At 44.4% G+C, this 20,943-nt stretch overlaps 2 protein-coding genes across 2 annotated transcripts in view; both read left to right on the top strand.

The window, feature by feature from the left end:
* Positions 1–11,518, top strand: part of LOC134659171 (uncharacterized) — an 83,635-nt gene extending 72,117 nt beyond the window's left edge. The window contains exons 6-9 of the mRNA XM_063514803.1: positions 7,910–7,921; positions 8,255–8,385; positions 10,477–10,549; positions 11,391–11,518. Of these exons, the coding sequence (XP_063370873.1) occupies positions 7,910–7,921; positions 8,255–8,385; positions 10,477–10,549; positions 11,391–11,489 (315 nt within the window). The 3' untranslated portion in view covers positions 11,490–11,518. The remainder of the gene's footprint in view (positions 1–7,909; positions 7,922–8,254; positions 8,386–10,476; positions 10,550–11,390) is intronic.
* Positions 11,519–18,399: 6,881 nt separating this feature from the next.
* The window catches only part of LOC134658999 (uncharacterized), a 187,876-nt gene continuing 185,332 nt past the window's right edge, over positions 18,400–20,943 (top strand). The window contains exon 1 of the mRNA XM_063514606.1: positions 18,400–18,865. Coding sequence (XP_063370676.1) covers positions 18,713–18,865 — 153 coding nt within the window. The 5' untranslated portion in view covers positions 18,400–18,712. The remainder of the gene's footprint in view (positions 18,866–20,943) is intronic.

Raw genomic sequence — 20,943 nt, forward strand, 5'->3', positions numbered from 1 at the left:
AAGAACAACGGATGGAGAGAGGTAACCATCAGCATATACTCGGAGAACAGTTCCCCACCACCGTGTCCGACCTGCGCGGGTTCTGGGACATGGTGTGTCTGCAAGTCCGCCATGTGGACGCGTTGTTCGACCAGCTGGCCGCGCTGAAGAACAACGGATGGAGAGAGGTAACCATCAGCATATACTCGGAGAACAGTTCCCCACCACCGTGTCCGACCTGCGCGGGTTCTGGGACATGGTGTGTCTGCAAGTCCGCCATGTGGACGCGTTGTTCGACCAGCTGGCCGCGCTGAAGAACAACGGATGGAGAGAGGTAACCATCAGCATATACTCGGAGAACAGTTCCCCACCACCGTGTCCGACCTGCGCGGGTTCTGGGACATGGTGTGTCTGCAAGTCCGCCATGTGGACGCGTTGTTCGACCAGCTGGCCGCGCTGAAGAACAACGGATGGAGAGAGGTAACCATCAGCATATACTCGGAGAACAGTTCCCCACCACCGTGTCCGACCTGCGCGGGTTCTGGGACATGGTGTGTCTGCAAGTCCGCCATGTGGACGCGTTGTTCGACCAGCTGGCCGCGCTGAAGAACAACGGATGGAGAGAGGTAACCATCAGCATATACTCGGAGAACAGTTCCCCACCACCGTGTCCGACCTGCGCGGGTTCTGGGACATGGTGTGTCTGCAAGTCCGCCATGTGGACGCGTTGTTCGACCAGCTGGCCGCGCTGAAGAACAACGGATGGAGAGAGGTAACCATCAGCATATACTCGGAGAACAGTTCCCCACCACCGTGTCCGACCTGCGCGGGTTCTGGGACATGGTGTGTCTGCAAGTCCGCCATGTGGACGCGTTGTTCGACCAGCTGGCCGCGCTGAAGAACAACGGATGGAGAGAGGTAACCATCAGCATATACTCGGAGAACAGTTCCCCACCACCGTGTCCGACCTGCGCGGGTTCTGGGACATGGTGTGTCTGCAAGTCCGCCATGTGGACGCGTTGTTCGACCAGCTGGCCGCGCTGAAGAACAACGGATGGAGAGAGGTAACCATCAGCATATACTCGGAGAACAGTTCCCCACCACCGTGTCCGACCTGCGCGGGTTCTGGGACATGGTGTGTCTGCAAGTCCGCCATGTGGACGCGTTGTTCGACCAGCTGGCCGCGCTGAAGAACAACGGATGGAGAGAGGTAACCATCAGCATATACTCGGAGAACAGTTCCCCACCACCGTGTCCGACCTGCGCGGGTTCTGGGACATGGTGTGTCTGCAAGTCCGCCATGTGGACGCGTTGTTCGACCAGCTGGCCGCGCTGAAGAACAACGGATGGAGAGAGGTAACCATCAGCATATACTCGGAGAACAGTTCCCCACCACCGTGTCCGACCTGCGCGGGTTCTGGGACATGGTGTGTCTGCAAGTCCGCCATGTGGACGCGTTGTTCGACCAGCTGGCCGCGCTGAAGAACAACGGATGGAGAGAGGTAACCATCAGCATATACTCGGAGAACAGTTCCCCACCACCGTGTCCGACCTGCGCGGGTTCTGGGACATGGTGTGTCTGCAAGTCCGCCATGTGGACGCGTTGTTCGACCAGCTGGCCGCGCTGAAGAACAACGGATGGAGAGAGGTAACCATCAGCATATACTCGGAGAACAGTTCCCCACCACCGTGTCCGACCTGCGCGGGTTCTGGGACATGGTGTGTCTGCAAGTCCGCCATGTGGACGCGTTGTTCGACCAGCTGGCCGCGCTGAAGAACAACGGATGGAGAGAGGTAACCATCAGCATATACTCGGAGAACAGTTCCCCACCACCGTGTCCGACCTGCGCGGGTTCTGGGACATGGTGTGTCTGCAAGTCCGCCATGTGGACGCGTTGTTCGACCAGCTGGCCGCGCTGAAGAACAACGGATGGAGAGAGGTAACCATCAGCATATACTCGGAGAACAGTTCCCCACCACCGTGTCCGACCTGCGCGGGTTCTGGGACATGGTGTGTCTGCAAGTCCGCCATGTGGACGCGTTGTTCGACCAGCTGGCCGCGCTGAAGAACAACGGATGGAGAGAGGTAACCATCAGCATATACTCGGAGAACAGTTCCCCACCACCGTGTCCGACCTGCGCGGGTTCTGGGACATGGTGTGTCTGCAAGTCCGCCATGTGGACGCGTTGTTCGACCAGCTGGCCGCGCTGAAGAACAACGGATGGAGAGAGGTAACCATCAGCATATACTCGGAGAACAGTTCCCCACCACCGTGTCCGACCTGCGCGGGTTCTGGGACATGGTGTGTCTGCAAGTCCGCCATGTGGACGCGTTGTTCGACCAGCTGGCCGCGCTGAAGAACAACGGATGGAGAGAGGTAACCATCAGCATATACTCGGAGAACAGTTCCCCACCACCGTGTCCGACCTGCGCGGGTTCTGGGACATGGTGTGTCTGCAAGTCCGCCATGTGGACGCGTTGTTCGACCAGCTGGCCGCGCTGAAGAACAACGGATGGAGAGAGGTAACCATCAGCATATACTCGGAGAACAGTTCCCCACCACCGTGTCCGACCTGCGCGGGTTCTGGGACATGGTGTGTCTGCAAGTCCGCCATGTGGACGCGTTGTTCGACCAGCTGGCCGCGCTGAAGAACAACGGATGGAGAGAGGTAACCATCAGCATATACTCGGAGAACAGTTCCCCACCACCGTGTCCGACCTGCGCGGGTTCTGGGACATGGTGTGTCTGCAAGTCCGCCATGTGGACGCGTTGTTCGACCAGCTGGCCGCGCTGAAGAACAACGGATGGAGAGAGGTAACCATCAGCATATACTCGGAGAACAGTTCCCCACCACCGTGTCCGACCTGCGCGGGTTCTGGGACATGGTGTGTCTGCAAGTCCGCCATGTGGACGCGTTGTTCGACCAGCTGGCCGCGCTGAAGAACAACGGATGGAGAGAGGTAACCATCAGCATATACTCGGAGAACAGTTCCCCACCACCGTGTCCGACCTGCGCGGGTTCTGGGACATGGTGTGTCTGCAAGTCCGCCATGTGGACGCGTTGTTCGACCAGCTGGCCGCGCTGAAGAACAACGGATGGAGAGAGGTAACCATCAGCATATACTCGGAGAACAGTTCCCCACCACCGTGTCCGACCTGCGCGGGTTCTGGGACATGGTGTGTCTGCAAGTCCGCCATGTGGACGCGTTGTTCGACCAGCTGGCCGCGCTGAAGAACAACGGATGGAGAGAGGTAACCATCAGCATATACTCGGAGAACAGTTCCCCACCACCGTGTCCGACCTGCGCGGGTTCTGGGACATGGTGTGTCTGCAAGTCCGCCATGTGGACGCGTTGTTCGACCAGCTGGCCGCGCTGAAGAACAACGGATGGAGAGAGGTAACCATCAGCATATACTCGGAGAACAGTTCCCCACCACCGTGTCCGACCTGCGCGGGTTCTGGGACATGGTGTGTCTGCAAGTCCGCCATGTGGACGCGTTGTTCGACCAGCTGGCCGCGCTGAAGAACAACGGATGGAGAGAGGTAACCATCAGCATATACTCGGAGAACAGTTCCCCACCACCGTGTCCGACCTGCGCGGGTTCTGGGACATGGTGTGTCTGCAAGTCCGCCATGTGGACGCGTTGTTCGACCAGCTGGCCGCGCTGAAGAACAACGGATGGAGAGAGGTAACCATCAGCATATACTCGGAGAACAGTTCCCCACCACCGTGTCCGACCTGCGCGGGTTCTGGGACATGGTGTGTCTGCAAGTCCGCCATGTGGACGCGTTGTTCGACCAGCTGGCCGCGCTGAAGAACAACGGATGGAGAGAGGTAACCATCAGCATATACTCGGAGAACAGTTCCCCACCACCGTGTCCGACCTGCGCGGGTTCTGGGACATGGTGTGTCTGCAAGTCCGCCATGTGGACGCGTTGTTCGACCAGCTGGCCGCGCTGAAGAACAACGGATGGAGAGAGGTAACCATCAGCATATACTCGGAGAACAGTTCCCCACCACCGTGTCCGACCTGCGCGGGTTCTGGGACATGGTGTGTCTGCAAGTCCGCCATGTGGACGCGTTGTTCGACCAGCTGGCCGCGCTGAAGAACAACGGATGGAGAGAGGTAACCATCAGCATATACTCGGAGAACAGTTCCCCACCACCGTGTCCGACCTGCGCGGGTTCTGGGACATGGTGTGTCTGCAAGTCCGCCATGTGGACGCGTTGTTCGACCAGCTGGCCGCGCTGAAGAACAACGGATGGAGAGAGGTAACCATCAGCATATACTCGGAGAACAGTTCCCCACCACCGTGTCCGACCTGCGCGGGTTCTGGGACATGGTGTGTCTGCAAGTCCGCCATGTGGACGCGTTGTTCGACCAGCTGGCCGCGCTGAAGAACAACGGATGGAGAGAGGTAACCATCAGCATATACTCGGAGAACAGTTCCCCACCACCGTGTCCGACCTGCGCGGGTTCTGGGACATGGTGTGTCTGCAAGTCCGCCATGTGGACGCGTTGTTCGACCAGCTGGCCGCGCTGAAGAACAACGGATGGAGAGAGGTAACCATCAGCATATACTCGGAGAACAGTTCCCCACCACCGTGTCCGACCTGCGCGGGTTCTGGGACATGGTGTGTCTGCAAGTCCGCCATGTGGACGCGTTGTTCGACCAGCTGGCCGCGCTGAAGAACAACGGATGGAGAGAGGTAACCATCAGCATATACTCGGAGAACAGTTCCCCACCACCGTGTCCGACCTGCGCGGGTTCTGGGACATGGTGTGTCTGCAAGTCCGCCATGTGGACGCGTTGTTCGACCAGCTGGCCGCGCTGAAGAACAACGGATGGAGAGAGGTAACCATCAGCATATACTCGGAGAACAGTTCCCCACCACCGTGTCCGACCTGCGCGGGTTCTGGGACATGGTGTGTCTGCAAGTCCGCCATGTGGACGCGTTGTTCGACCAGCTGGCCGCGCTGAAGAACAACGGATGGAGAGAGGTAACCATCAGCATATACTCGGAGAACAGTTCCCCACCACCGTGTCCGACCTGCGCGGGTTCTGGGACATGGTGTGTCTGCAAGTCCGCCATGTGGACGCGTTGTTCGACCAGCTGGCCGCGCTGAAGAACAACGGATGGAGAGAGGTAACCATCAGCATATACTCGGAGAACAGTTCCCCACCACCGTGTCCGACCTGCGCGGGTTCTGGGACATGGTGTGTCTGCAAGTCCGCCATGTGGACGCGTTGTTCGACCAGCTGGCCGCGCTGAAGAACAACGGATGGAGAGAGGTAACCATCAGCATATACTCGGAGAACAGTTCCCCACCACCGTGTCCGACCTGCGCGGGTTCTGGGACATGGTGTGTCTGCAAGTCCGCCATGTGGACGCGTTGTTCGACCAGCTGGCCGCGCTGAAGAACAACGGATGGAGAGAGGTAACCATCAGCATATACTCGGAGAACAGTTCCCCACCACCGTGTCCGACCTGCGCGGGTTCTGGGACATGGTGTGTCTGCAAGTCCGCCATGTGGACGCGTTGTTCGACCAGCTGGCCGCGCTGAAGAACAACGGATGGAGAGAGGTAACCATCAGCATATACTCGGAGAACAGTTCCCCACCACCGTGTCCGACCTGCGCGGGTTCTGGGACATGGTGTGTCTGCAAGTCCGCCATGTGGACGCGTTGTTCGACCAGCTGGCCGCGCTGAAGAACAACGGATGGAGAGAGGTAACCATCAGCATATACTCGGAGAACAGTTCCCCACCACCGTGTCCGACCTGCGCGGGTTCTGGGACATGGTGTGTCTGCAAGTCCGCCATGTGGACGCGTTGTTCGACCAGCTGGCCGCGCTGAAGAACAACGGATGGAGAGAGGTAACCATCAGCATATACTCGGAGAACAGTTCCCCACCACCGTGTCCGACCTGCGCGGGTTCTGGGACATGGTGTGTCTGCAAGTCCGCCATGTGGACGCGTTGTTCGACCAGCTGGCCGCGCTGAAGAACAACGGATGGAGAGAGGTAACCATCAGCATATACTCGGAGAACAGTTCCCCACCACCGTGTCCGACCTGCGCGGGTTCTGGGACATGGTGTGTCTGCAAGTCCGCCATGTGGACGCGTTGTTCGACCAGCTGGCCGCGCTGAAGAACAACGGATGGAGAGAGGTAACCATCAGCATATACTCGGAGAACAGTTCCCCACCACCGTGTCCGACCTGCGCGGGTTCTGGGACATGGTGTGTCTGCAAGTCCGCCATGTGGACGCGTTGTTCGACCAGCTGGCCGCGCTGAAGAACAACGGATGGAGAGAGGTAACCATCAGCATATACTCGGAGAACAGTTCCCCACCACCGTGTCCGACCTGCGCGGGTTCTGGGACATGGTGTGTCTGCAAGTCCGCCATGTGGACGCGTTGTTCGACCAGCTGGCCGCGCTGAAGAACAACGGATGGAGAGAGGTAACCATCAGCATATACTCGGAGAACAGTTCCCCACCACCGTGTCCGACCTGCGCGGGTTCTGGGACATGGTGTGTCTGCAAGTCCGCCATGTGGACGCGTTGTTCGACCAGCTGGCCGCGCTGAAGAACAACGGATGGAGAGAGGTAACCATCAGCATATACTCGGAGAACAGTTCCCCACCACCGTGTCCGACCTGCGCGGGTTCTGGGACATGGTGTGTCTGCAAGTCCGCCATGTGGACGCGTTGTTCGACCAGCTGGCCGCGCTGAAGAACAACGGATGGAGAGAGGTAACCATCAGCATATACTCGGAGAACAGTTCCCCACCACCGTGTCCGACCTGCGCGGGTTCTGGGACATGGTGTGTCTGCAAGTCCGCCATGTGGACGCGTTGTTCGACCAGCTGGCCGCGCTGAAGAACAACGGATGGAGAGAGGTAACCATCAGCATATACTCGGAGAACAGTTCCCCACCACCGTGTCCGACCTGCGCGGGTTCTGGGACATGGTGTGTCTGCAAGTCCGCCATGTGGACGCGTTGTTCGACCAGCTGGCCGCGCTGAAGAACAACGGATGGAGAGAGGTAACCATCAGCATATACTCGGAGAACAGTTCCCCACCACCGTGTCCGACCTGCGCGGGTTCTGGGACATGGTGTGTCTGCAAGTCCGCCATGTGGACGCGTTGTTCGACCAGCTGGCCGCGCTGAAGAACAACGGATGGAGAGAGGTAATTATATTCATAGTAAGAAATTAATATTAAATTGCTTACAGTTTATTATAAGTAGCGTGTCTAAGCCGGAACAGAGCGGAGCCCCCTGTTTATTGGCAAAAAGTCTCAAGTTTGAGTTTTTGATTAACCCTTTCCAGGCCCCAATGTACAAGGTTTTCCAAAATGTTCCAAATGTATTCCAAGTTTTGATTATTCATTTGAAGACAAGTCACATTACCCGAAAGTGCAATCTAATTCGAACCTTAAATCGGAATGCTACATTTGAAATTCTATTGGCGCGTATGTGGTCGATAAAACGTATTGGAAAAAGGTTAAAGGTTTTGTCACACGTGAGCGTTTTGTACGTAAAAGCTCACGCCCCGCCCGGAAAACGCGCCCGTGTGACGAAGCCTTTAGGCCATAATATGGCAGATCCTCAAAGGAAACGCGTCTATAGTTGACCAACAGCGCGACAAATAAATACTTATGGTGAATCAGTTCAAATTATATTTCGGCATCTGAAACACCACTAAACTTATTGTTTACTTTATTTACATAATAGGCTACATGACTAATTTTTTTTATGGTATCAATCGATCGGGTTTGTTTTTAGGATCAAATGTCTATATGGGACCCTTTGCATTAAAGTAACACAAAAGTCAGAAATTGTAGTCAAAGTCCGACAGTCGCACTTCACTCGCGAAACGCCCTATACAAAACGGACAGAGGCCGTGACGTCATCGCCCATCTAGACCGCATCGCCCGTATGGACAAAACAAGAAATATGCGTTTTTGTCGGTGAAATATTGCGTTTATCTATATAGTTGCTATACAATATTTTTTTGGATGAAATGTAAGGAATCGAATGGTACCCTTACTTTTATCGTTTTTGGAAGTTAAAAAAAAACTTAAATTTTGAAACTTTCAGGTCCTGTAATTTTGTAATTTTTCAATATTTTATTTTAATATCCACATTATTGTGATAAATTGCTCGTTTGCTGTCTATTTTACTAGATTTTGTTATAAAATTCAACATGTGGCATCATCCCTATTATTAATAAACAAACTGTAATTTCCAGCCCTCCCCCGTGACTAAGGCCCCGTCCACACCGGTAGCGGCGCCCCCCCGCGCCCGCCCCCGCGCCGCCCCGCAGCCGCAGAACGAGAAGGCGCGCCTGGCGGCCGAGAAACGCGAAGCCGATAGGAAGGCCATGCTGGAACACAGGAGGTTATATTACAGCCTTTTTACAAGCTTTTATTTAACTTAACCTGTTAGCACCGCTTGCACCATTCCACTAACACGAGGTTAACCGGTTAAACCTGTAGTTACCATGGTTACCAGTAGAATTTGACCCTAGGCACAGAATAAATAATAGTACTAGGTACAGAAGGGTCACTCTCTAACAAAACGCGTCTATAACGACAGATATGACCGCTAGGTAACGCAACCAGGCATCCGTTCCGTAGCGGCATAGAGAAAAAAATACATAGAGTGCTCACTCCATACATCAGTTTTAGTAACAAAAAGACTATTAGCATCTAGCATCGAGTAGCGGAACTATCAGTACTGCTACTTGACAATAGATGTAGCACCGACCGGAAAGTCTTATGCTGTTGAGATAAGACTTTCCGGTCGGTGCTACATCTATTGTCAAGTAGCAGTACTGATAGTTCCGCTACTCGATGCTAGATGTAGACACTGAAATTAATAGTCTGAACTGATATATGGAGTGAGCACTCTTGTCTTTATTTCTCTATGCGCGGCAACTACTATGGCTAGACACCAAAATTGGTGTGGGCCGCATGTACTTGTAGCGACGCGACGAAATCGCGGAGCGAGCCACGCCTGCCCTACGTTAACGATTTAACCGTTTAACCCCAGGTCAGTGGGATGGTGTAAGTGGCGCTTATAGTATGTTAGAGTAGTATGTTGTCGATTTCCAATTGAGTTGAAATTTTGCATACATATGTAAATCGGGTAAATATAGAAACTTTGTAAAGTTTGTATATAGATAGATAGATAGATAAAAACTTTATTGGAAAACCATATCGTGACAAAAAAAATTGAACTTATGATAAGAATAAAACTAAAACTTATGTCTAAGTACTATACTAAACTAATTACTAACTAACTACATACTAGGTTTGTTTCTTTGTCACGACTGTGTAGTCGCGAAAAGGCGCCGACTCAGCATGTGCTGCGGCATTGCTGCCACAGCGCTGGTATTCTGCCGGGACCTAGCAGTGCGCGCGCAGACTCACGGTATCAACAACAACCACCAGTGACAAAAATTACTAAAAAGTTATAGAGAAGCGTTATACAAAGAAAAATGGAGAAAACATTTGTGAATTTTTTATTTTTTTATTTAATCAAGTTTGCGTACAAATTAATAGTACATTACTGCAGACGCCGGGAAAGAAGGGCTTGCCGGGTGAGTAGGTATAGCCGGCCGACCGTAGGGAGGCCGGATAGTGATACGAAGTCGGCAAGACCTTTTCACGGCTAGGCATGTATAGTGCTTTTCTCAAACATGCAATGAAATAAAAAAATACACCACTCAAAAAAAAAACAAATTTATAATCTTTATATACTTGGTCAACCAGATCTTGACAGTAGAAAAAGGCGGCAAATTTGAAAAATGTAGGCGCGAACGGAATATCGTCCCATAGAAAATTTGAATTTCGCGCCTTTTTTTACTGACAAGATTTGGTTGACCAGCTTTAATAAAAATCCGACTTCACAACAAAAGTTTTTTAATTTTCCTTCCAATCCCGCCATAATTGTTTTTTTTTACGGAAGTCGTCCGTATTTCGCGTGTGTAGTGTTCGAATAGACCTTATTAGGGCCATTATACACAATCTGATAATAAGAATCTCAATTTCTATAAATAAAATAAACGCAGGATTTTAAATATTGTCTATGGTCTCTGGTGACTTACGTATAGACAAAATTTTAAATTTATTCATCAACACATTGTATCATACAGATTCGTATTCTTAATATCAGTACGTTCGTGTATAACAGGCGTTAACACGGATATTTTGGTCCAATAACCATTCATTCACTAAAAATATAAAAAAAAAATATAATTCGGCTGTTTAGCCAGTTCATGGACACAGACCCTATGTTTACATTATAATTAAAAAAAAAAATTACTTCCCGGCCTAGGCCTTCAATTTCGTATGAAATTCCTTTACAGTTCTCTGGAGTTGCTCCGCCCTAAACGTGATACTTCGAAGCCTGATATAACGCCCGGAGCGACGACATTTCATTGCATGTTTGAGAAAATCTAATTTTAAAACTTTTAATATGTTCCAGGCGCGTGGCGCGCGAGCGACAGCAGGCGGGCCCGAGCCGCGTGCAGCAGGATATGGGGCTCGAAGGCAGCCAGGTACCCACACAGCCACACTTACTGTCCGAGGGGACCCTCCACTAGTCACCATGAGTTTACATGACCCTAAACGCTAGCGACTGCCTCAACTCTTAACGCAGCGCATCTCGCTTGCACCAATGTCACTACGAGCGTATACATTATCTTCGGCTTCGCTCGGGTTACACAAAAACCTTAACAAATTAGATGTCTAATAAATGTGTTTTCTTTCAAAATTATACACAACCTTCCTCGAGAATCACTCTATTGATAGGTCAAAACCGCATGAAAATCCGTTCAGTGGTTTTTGAATTTATCGCGAACATACTTACACACAGACAGACGCGGCGAGGGACTTTGTTTTATAGAGACTTACTAAGTTCAACACTTGTCTAGTGCAGTAACATACTAAGTTCAACACTTGTCTACTGCAGTGACGTACTAAGTTCAACACTTGTCTAGTGCAGTCACATACTAAGTTCAACACTTGTCTAGTGCAGTCACATACTAAGTTCAACACTTGTCTAGTGCAGTAACATACTAAGTTCAACACTTGTCTAGTGCAGTCACATACTAAGTTCAACACTTGTCTAGTGCAGTCACATACTAAGTTCAACACTTGTCTAGTGCAGTCACATACTAAGTTCAACACTTGTCTACTGCAGTGACACACTAAGTTCAACACTTGTCTAGTGCAGTCACATACTAAGTTCAACACTTGTCTAGTGCAATGACATACTAAGTTCAACACTTGTCTAGTGCAGTCACTAAGTTCAACACTTGTCTAGTGCAGTCACTAAGTTCAACACTTGTCTAGTGCAGTAACATACTAAGTTTAACACTTGTCTACTGTTTATTTCAGGAAGTGGAGATATTCGTGGGCAAGACGAGCAAGCCATCGAAGGTCCAGCCCCTGGGTGACTGCCGGAGCAACCAGTCGGAAGACTCCATTCAGAGCTGATTCCACAACTGAGTAATTATCATATTCATATAATACTTAACCCTAAGATGCTCTGTAACCATGAAATGCAATATATGAGTATAGTCCCATAGGGGCATTTCATAAATTACGTCATTTCAAATGGGGGGGGGGTCTGTAGCATAATGTAGGAGGAAACGGGGTCATTTGAAGCATGATTTTAGGGGGCAAAAATAGATGACGTAATTTATGAACAGCCCCTTACGATAATCCAAGTGCGAAAAATAGGAAATTCGCAACGAGTGACGATAAAATTAAAACACGACCGAAGGGAGTGTTTTAAATCGACACGAGTTGCGAATTACCTATTCGCAAATGTATCATTCAACGTTTTACAGCGCACATATGGCCCTTTAAATTTTCGGCATATTTACGTAATGGGCTAATTATCGCACTAGTGCGGTAAAGTTGCACCATATGTACTGTAATAAATATTATGGCATAATCTTATACAAATCGACCTTGTCCCAAAGTATAATAGATAGATTGTGATAAATACTTAAATATATAGAAAACATTCATAACTCAGGAAGAAATATTTGTGTTAAGCACACAAATAAATGCCTTTTCTAGGATTCGACATCATTTTAAACTATAATGGCGATATTCATAACCGGCTGCTGACTTAATCAGTTGATAATCGTCGTTTGTCCAGTCAGCAGCAGAAGTTGCTAAGCGGGCGAGGTGTTCAAAATGACCTTGACACGCTCTTATTCTCTTAACAATAACGTCGCGTCAAGATCATTTTGAACACCTCGCCCGCTTAGCAACTTCTGCTGCTGACTGTCCCTATCTGTCGTTATGCCATAGACATAGGGACAAACGACGATCATCAGGTGATTAACTTAGCAGACGTTTATGATTTATAAATAACGCCGTTACTTGTCTCTGGCTTGTTTTTTTTTTTCATTTTCAAGTCTTGTTTTTTGTTGTTATAGTGACGCGACGCGGCGATGAAGTGACGAGGTAGCGTGGATATTTGTACTGTACTTATAATCGGTTTATTTTATAACTTATTTAAATTTTTTACGTCATATTTATATTTTGTACCAATCCCATGACCCCCCCTAAGTCAGTTCGTTTTTTGTCTTATTTATTAATTGATTGAATCTTTTGTGTTGCTGATGAATGAATTCTTTTTTTAAATTATAAGCAACAGTAAAATATTCGAGGCAACGATCAAAATTGATAATAAAATTAGTTAGTGTTTAGTATAATTGTATATTTGACGAAATAATGTAATAAAATAGATTTTAGGTTTTTTTAATATACTAAACTGACAAGAAAATATGTATGTGGCTTTAATTTTAAATCATTAAACTGTATCACATTTCCTTTTTGTGCATTTTTAATCTAAATAAGTTATGTTTAGTTTTGCTCAATCAGCTCTATAAAAGTACAGGTTGATTCACGAAAGCGGCACGAACGAACGAAATGAATGAATGAACGAAACTTTCATTCTATGAGTGACACCTGTATCGGTATGTAGTCCGACAAGAAATTGTAGAAATTAAAAAGTAGCTATATTGTAGTGTCGCCCTGTTTTCTTAGATTGCGATTCAAAAGCGCTGGTGGCCTAGCGGTAAGAGCGTGCGACTTGCAATCCGGAGGTCGCGGGTTCGAACCCCGGCTCGTACCAATGAGTTTTTCGGAACGTATGTACGAAATATCATTTGATATTTACCAGTCGCTTTTCGGTGAAGGAAAACATCGTGAGGAAACCGGACTAATCCCAATACGGGCCTAGTTTACCCTCTGGGTTGGAAGGTCAGATGGCAGTCGCTTTCGTAAAAACTAGTGCCCACGCCAATTACTGGGATTAGTTGCCAAGCGGACCCCAGGCTCCCATGAGCTGTGGCAAAATGCCGGGACAACGCGAGGAAGATGACTGCCCTGTTTTCTTTGATTGATTTGAAAGAGACGACACTACAGTGTTGCTACTTTTTAATTAATGCAGTTTTTTGCCGGACTTGTACATTCAGAGCCACCATTTTGTTGGTTAATGTGATATTTGTTGCCGGTCCCATATTGGGATACCCTCCAATTGAGGGGGGATTTAAATATTCCCGAGGCAGAGGTGTAGGGTTGGAGCCGGTGTAGTTTTATTTAACGTTCATAAGCGCATTGTAATATGCCTACTTAAACTATCTTTTATCTTTTTTTATCTTTATCTTTTATACACATAGATATTTTCATTCACTCATTCATTCCATTCGTGCCGGCGCTTGTGAATCGACCTGTATGTATAGATGTGAAAGAAATATAGTAATGCTTGTGGTCTATATGCGAAATCTATGAGACAAGGCATAAAATAAAAATACCTTCAAACTGGCTCCACTTTGCCGACCTTCCCAAACATTGCATAACTTGAAAATTAAAACCAGTTATTCTCTTAAAAATAGCTGGGTCTGTATATTTCTTTCAAAAATATCCAGTTAATTTCTTTTCATGTCAAACAATGTTTAGCATAGTTGGCAATGTTGTTCAAATTTACAGTAATTAATTGGTCTGCTGAAAAATTGCCTAATTCTTTTTGTGATAATGATAGACAGCAAAATGTTGTGTAATTTTCATATTACATATGACAAATACATCGACATGTCTTAGATTTAACTAAATACTAATTCACTTGCGATTTAGCTGCACTGAATAGCATTACAACACGATTTTCTAACTTTAAACTAGTACAAAAGGTGCGCCCATATTTCCTATTACTTACCAAGGATGAGTAAAGGAAAAGAAATTCCAATCATGTTTTGTATTAAACTTGTAAAGAAGGAACTATCTGCCTAGCATCAGAAACAAAAATCTGTTTAGAGTCAGACCGAGAAAAGTCTGCAGCGATTTTGATAGCCCACGCAGTACAAGTGTCATTTTAAACGTCAAACTTCTATAAATTTATGACGTGTAAATAACACTTGCACTGCGTGGGCTATCAAAATCGCTGCAGACTTTTCCTCTAACACATAGCAGAAGCAAAGAGAATAGAGCACCTATATGGAATAGAGTTATTGTTATGATAAATTATGTAACCACAGTAAATTAATGCCATCTATCGACAGAAGATTAAAACTTTTAGAACGCCATTTGACTTAGACCCTTCTTCTTTCACTGATATGTGTTAAATTTGTTAAATGAGCATTTCTCAAATAATTTATACATTTCGATCACGTCTTAGATTTCTATAAAAATTGGTATGCTGGTAAAGTACATGAAGCTGAACAATTTCCACCATATTTTCCAAAATGTCCTAGAAAGTTTGTATGAAACATTCCTTTTTTGTTACTAAATGTGTAAGGAAATCTGGTAACAAAAAAGGAAGTTTCATACAAACTTTCTTGGACATTTTGGGAAATATGGTGGAAATTGTTCAGCTTCATGTACCTACTTTACCAGCATACCAATTTTTATAGAAATCTAAGATGTGATCGAAATGTACCAATTATTTGAGAAATGCTCAAATATCAAAAAGTGTCGCCTCTACTCGAGACTATAAGTAGCTACTATTTATAAGTGCTTGTTGCTAGGCCTACATGAATAAAGTATATTTGATTGATTGACTAGGCCAAAGGTGTGGCGCCATCGCTCGAAAAGATTGCACAGGATGAGACAAGTATTATATTATATCAACTTTAAACACTTTCAATTAGAGTAGTGAACTCACAAACACCCTAAACATTTATCTTTGCTCTAAACTAAACATGACTAAACTCACAATTTTGTATATACACCGAATTATTCGAATGTCTTATGAAATTTATATAATGTTAATATTTCGTTAAGTTTTGTACCGTAAATGTGTGTATGGAATGCTGTTTACTATCGTATGATATAGGGTGTCTTGCAGAAAGGCGAAATTTGCTTGTTCAGTCGCCAAAAATATGATATTTTCAAGCAAAAAATACCAGAGTTAGACCAAGATCGTGCAACGAAGTGTTATTTTAAACGTCAAATGAAACTTCTATGAAATTATAAGTCATATTAAAAATTGTTTTGTATTCAATTTAAGATATCCCCACAGATTTAAGTTCATTATCAGAACATTTCATCACTACATAATATAAAACAAAGTCGCTTCCTGCTGTCTGTCTGTATGCTTAGATCTTTAAAACTACGCAACGGATTTTGATGCGGTTTTTTTTAATAGATAGAGTGATCAAGAGGAATATTTATGTATAATTTGTTAACCCGGGCGAAGCCGGGGCGGGTCGCTAGTACTTTATAAATTAAGCACGAACAATTTCGTACAGTAACCTGGGATATAACCGCGAAAATCGAAGTTCGTCAATTGCGGACATTTTTCTCTGTCACTCTAATTATGTCGTAATGAGAGTAAAAGAGAAAGATCCCCGCAATTTGCTAATTTCGCTGTAGGCCCCATGTTCCTAAATATACATTATACTATATAATTAAATAGCTGTCATATTACATAAGGTTTATTCGGGTAATTCCGGAAATCGGGTAAAATCATTGTAAAATCACTCATATTCCGTTGTAGTAAGAGTCAGCTTTCGGAATTATCCGCCACTATTCTTCATTCGGAAATACCCGAATACACCTTATACAAATTGCTTGAGCTGTAAAATTCGTAATGTTCAATAGGAAATATGTTATCGCGAAAGAATAATCCACTGATTACTTAACAACATAGAATTATTTATTGAATCGCGTAATAAAACAGATTTGGATATAACACGTTATTTTATTGATTAGTTAATTTAATAACCCCTTTCTTTACGACAGTGTATCTATACTTGATCAAGCAGATCTTGTCAGTAGAAAAATGCGCCAAATTTGAAAAATGTAGGCGCGCAGGGATATCGTTCCATAGAAAATTTGAATTTCGCGCTTTTTTACTGACAAGATTTGCTTGACCAGCTATAATACTTCTACTGATTTCTACAAAACGGGCACTGTCTATAAAACAAATTAAACAATACAGTCATTCGACGACACAGAAAACCGCCTGTTGGTCTGTGTTCGACGAAGCCGTCTAGACGGGGCCATCGTGCTGGGTACGAGGGTGGGTCGCGATGCGCGCACCCGAGCTGCATACATCGCCATTGTTAGTAGGTAGCTCGGTACTACTGACAGGGCTAGCGTGTCTCATTAAATTATAACAAGCAGATGAATCGCCTGATGGTAAAACGATTACCGTTGCAGCACCAGAGGGTTTGTAAGCCCCACCATCGCATCAAACAACACTAGAGTCTGTGCGGAAAGAGAAGCTGCCGGCGCCGGCAGTGAATGCCACTGCATCGTTTCATCGAGTGGAAGATAGTTCGCAGTACGTCTGTTAAGGACGCAGCTATGAGTGAGAGAGAGATAGACGGACCGGACCAAGGTAGCGGTTCGGTACGCCCGTCTGTTAGTGCAATCCAAAGATAATAAAGCATAAAGCCCCCTCCACATTCGTGCGCGCAGATCTGAGAAATCGACTCCACACTCGCGTTCGCGGATTCGCGCACGAGTGTGGAGGGGGGGCTGTCGAATATAATAGTCTTATCTAACACTGACGCACCGCACCGCAACGTAGGGCTAAGATGGCCGGCTCTTTATCATTTGTCGCCATGGCTGTCACGTTCTAACAAATATGTAAGTGCGAAAGTGACGCATAGCATGACAGGTGATAAAAATGCGACCATGATAGCTGGTCTGGGTGCGGTACACCGTGACATTGAACAGCGCGGTAATGTGATATGGCTTTAAAGTAGTAACACACTATCGCACGCAAACAGATATCTCTTTCTCGCTCTCACTTAAATACGGGTGCGACGCACCAAGGTTCGAGGGCCAGTCCAGGTGCGACAATTTTTCCCATAATCTTATTGACAATATTTCAAACATAGACAGAGAGAATCATACTATCTTTTTCTTACACTAGTACTAGCACCCAAAAGAAAAGGATATGTATAGTTTTTGTTCCTATTTACTAACAAATTGGTTTGACCGACTATAAATTGTAAGATGTGGTTGCAAAAAATGGCTGATTCCGTTTGATTATATATTATTTATTAGCATCAGTCGTCGTCGTATATAGTAGTTTATGCAACAGTGATATAATAAGGGTTCTTAAAATTCAAGGGTCGAAGTTACAAAACGAGACGTAGTCGAGTTTTGTAAAAAAAGACCCGAGAATTTTAAGAACCAATTATGAGCTGTTGCATACATTACTTTTTCTATGACAGCTGCAGCAAAAAAAAAAAAAAAAAAGTTATTATTAAAAAAAAGAGTTATTATTAAAAAAAAAGACTTATTATTTAAAAAAAATTGAGTTATTAAATTAAAAAAAAGAGTTATTATTTAAAAAAAAAAAGACTTATTATCAAGATGATCGGAACTTGTATCTTTAAAAAAAATAAAGCAGTTGTATTATACTCATAAGATGACTGCTAGCAGTCATCTTATGAGCCTATAGACAAAGCATTCAAATGACATTGCTTTAGATATCACTGTCAGTCATTTAATTGACACATTTAAGTGCTGGAGTAGAAAAAATATATAATATACAGCGTAGCATACTAGCGTTATAAATTAGAACTTTTAATTGAATCAAGTGGGTTCGACGAGTCAATTTTATATTTGCATCCACAACACACAATTAAATTGACAATTTAATCAGAGTATTAATAAAACTGTTCTGTGTTATCTATGAACTACACTAATTTGGCTGTATGGTTAATTATCACTGGCAACGACATCGGCGCCATTGTAAAAACGAAATGAAATGTCTGTGGTTCGAAGTGACAATTGGCGTCAAGACACTATTTTATAAATTAGTGTTATTTAAAAAAACAATTTAATTAATAAAATATTATAGTGAATAATTATAATATAATTAAATTAAAATATTAAAATATTTTTTGTAAATAATTACGTTGGAAAAAAGTTAATAGACACAAAATTGCTACAAAAGTTTCCGCGTGTTTCCTTCCCGCGCACATCGTGCTAGGTGGAAGTTGGTCATGGTCGTCCGACAAACGGAAAGCCGCCATGATGGCTTTCTGTAAAGTACGCCCAATATGTAAAGTTTCGTTACGGTTTTTCATTAATTGTGACTGAGTGCGTACAAAAATTAACCATGGGAACGAACTAGAGTGTGTTAAGTTCAGTTTACGGTCCTTTAGGACCTCCTGGAGGAGCTATAAAGTGTTTTATGTGTGCATTTTTGTGTCGACGCTAGCGTGTTTTGTTCTGTCAACAAAATGTCGAAGCTCTCGTTTAGGGCGAGGGCCCTGGATGCGTCGAAGCCAATGCCCATATATCTCGCCGAGGAGCTTCCGGATTTACCGGACTACTCGGCGATTAATCGTGCAGTACCTCAAATGCCCTCTGGAATGGAAAAAGAGGAGGAATGTGTAAGTATTTTGCGCATTTAGATATTCATTGAAACTACTGTGTGTCGGCCATTATGTTTATGTTGCGTTTTCTTACCGCTAGGGGCGTTTCACTATCAGAAAATATTATTTTGTCGATTAAATACTACATTGTATGATAATGCGGCTTTATATCAAATAAAATGTTTTTAGGGATTTTATAACTTTGCCCAGAAGAAACTTTACTTCTGTCAGTCTGATACGTCATATAAATACAATTTAATTTTGGCGCGTTATCACCACATGGTTGCTATCAGTCATAGGTCCAATAAAAAACTTAATTGCTGATTTTTCGTTTATTTTAGGGCTTAGTTAGCCATTTTTTTGGCATAATCGAGACGAATAAGTGTAGAAATTTCTGGTAAATTGAGACTGCTAACGGATCGGTCTGTCATATGTTATTGTTTACTAACAACAACGTACGCCGGTACGCTATGACAACATGCATTATCAATTATTTTGATTATCCCATTGGTTATATTAAACATATTATTGTGGTAACGACATTGTTTACACATCCGGAGCATAAAATATTTTTTACACTTATTTATATTTAGTAGTTTTTGTACTATTTAATATTAAAATAGCCAGTGCTTGTTATTAACTTTCGGTTCAATATATTCAATGGTATTTTTACTGGCGTAAACATGAGAATATTGAGTCTGGCTAAGATAAAACAATGTTATATTTATATTTTATTAGCACTGAGCCTTACAAAGGTTTTCCTTTTAAATTTAAACAAATGTTATGTCTAAAATAATAGAAAGGAAGTATATTTCGTGTGTCTATACAATTTTGAATTTGTCAATTAACTTTTTAACAATTTTAGTTCATTTGCTTCTAATATTATACATGAGGAAACAACTGTTTATTTTCCTGTTTAAAAACGAATGTGCAGAAATAGTGTTGTTTTATGTAGAACTCCCATAGGTGTAATCTTTGCAGTAAATACACAATTGGGAAACCATTTTAACTTGGCCAAATCTCGGTTTCCTAAATTTCCTACATTTGGACCAATACTTGACAGGTTAATAGATAGGACTTGTGTCTACTACCAATCGTAAGACTGTTATGAAGATTTTACCAATTTAATAACTTTATAACATCCTGATTTTTTAGTTAAAAACATGTTTCTGGTTATAGATAAGATAAGATAATCTTTATTGGTACAATACAGGTACATCAGATACAATTTTGTACAATATTCATACAAATTCCACATTACAGAGTATTTCAACTGAAATATAAACAACATAGTAATGTCAACAATTCAAATAAGAAAAAAAAATAATAATAATTAAAACATGTTTAGTCCCTCCCTAATCAAATCAGTTCGTTTTGAACTGTCAAATTGGCCACTGTGGAATTTATAAGAAATCACAATCAAATCAGGTACCAACTCTTTATAGTTCTGTCTGATTTATTAAATAGAAATAGTGTTAAAAAATAACTGGTGTCTACATTTTTCTAATAATTTTCTGGTGCTTTATTTCGTGCATGCTGTGAAATAATGCCATTAATGACATTATTAATAACCATTTGGGGCATTATCTATGAAAAGGGACCTTATTGTCGATGGTGCTTACGCCGCACAGCGTCGCGCGGCATTGTATATATATCGGAGCATCGTTAATAATGGCGTAAGCGCCATCGACAATAAGGTCCCTTTTCATAGATAACGTCACATTTAAGTAATGGATACAGAAACATCTGAACTCTGATCCAATTCCCTCTTTCAGCATATTTTTGTTTTACAGAATGGTACATTATTTTGCCAATATTCAATAAGCTGACCTCACTCACAGAACCATCCTATCCCTGTGTATGACACAGATATGTATATAATACACAGGCTTAGTTATGTAGGCACATATAGTAAACTATAAATAGCTTGTTATCAGTGAGTCATGTAATCTGTGAACATTGATACGTCAACAGTAATTACGCGGAGATTGAGTCTCGGCACTAAAACCTAGCTACAACTAGTTGATGACATAATTATAATTATCTGTTTGTTATAGGTATATCTTAGAACTATTACGTTATTTATAGGGTCGGCT

Source organism: Cydia amplana, chromosome 24, assembly GCF_948474715.1.
Source record: "Cydia amplana chromosome 24, ilCydAmpl1.1, whole genome shotgun sequence".
NCBI classification, from domain to species: domain Eukaryota; kingdom Metazoa; phylum Arthropoda; class Insecta; order Lepidoptera; family Tortricidae; genus Cydia; species Cydia amplana.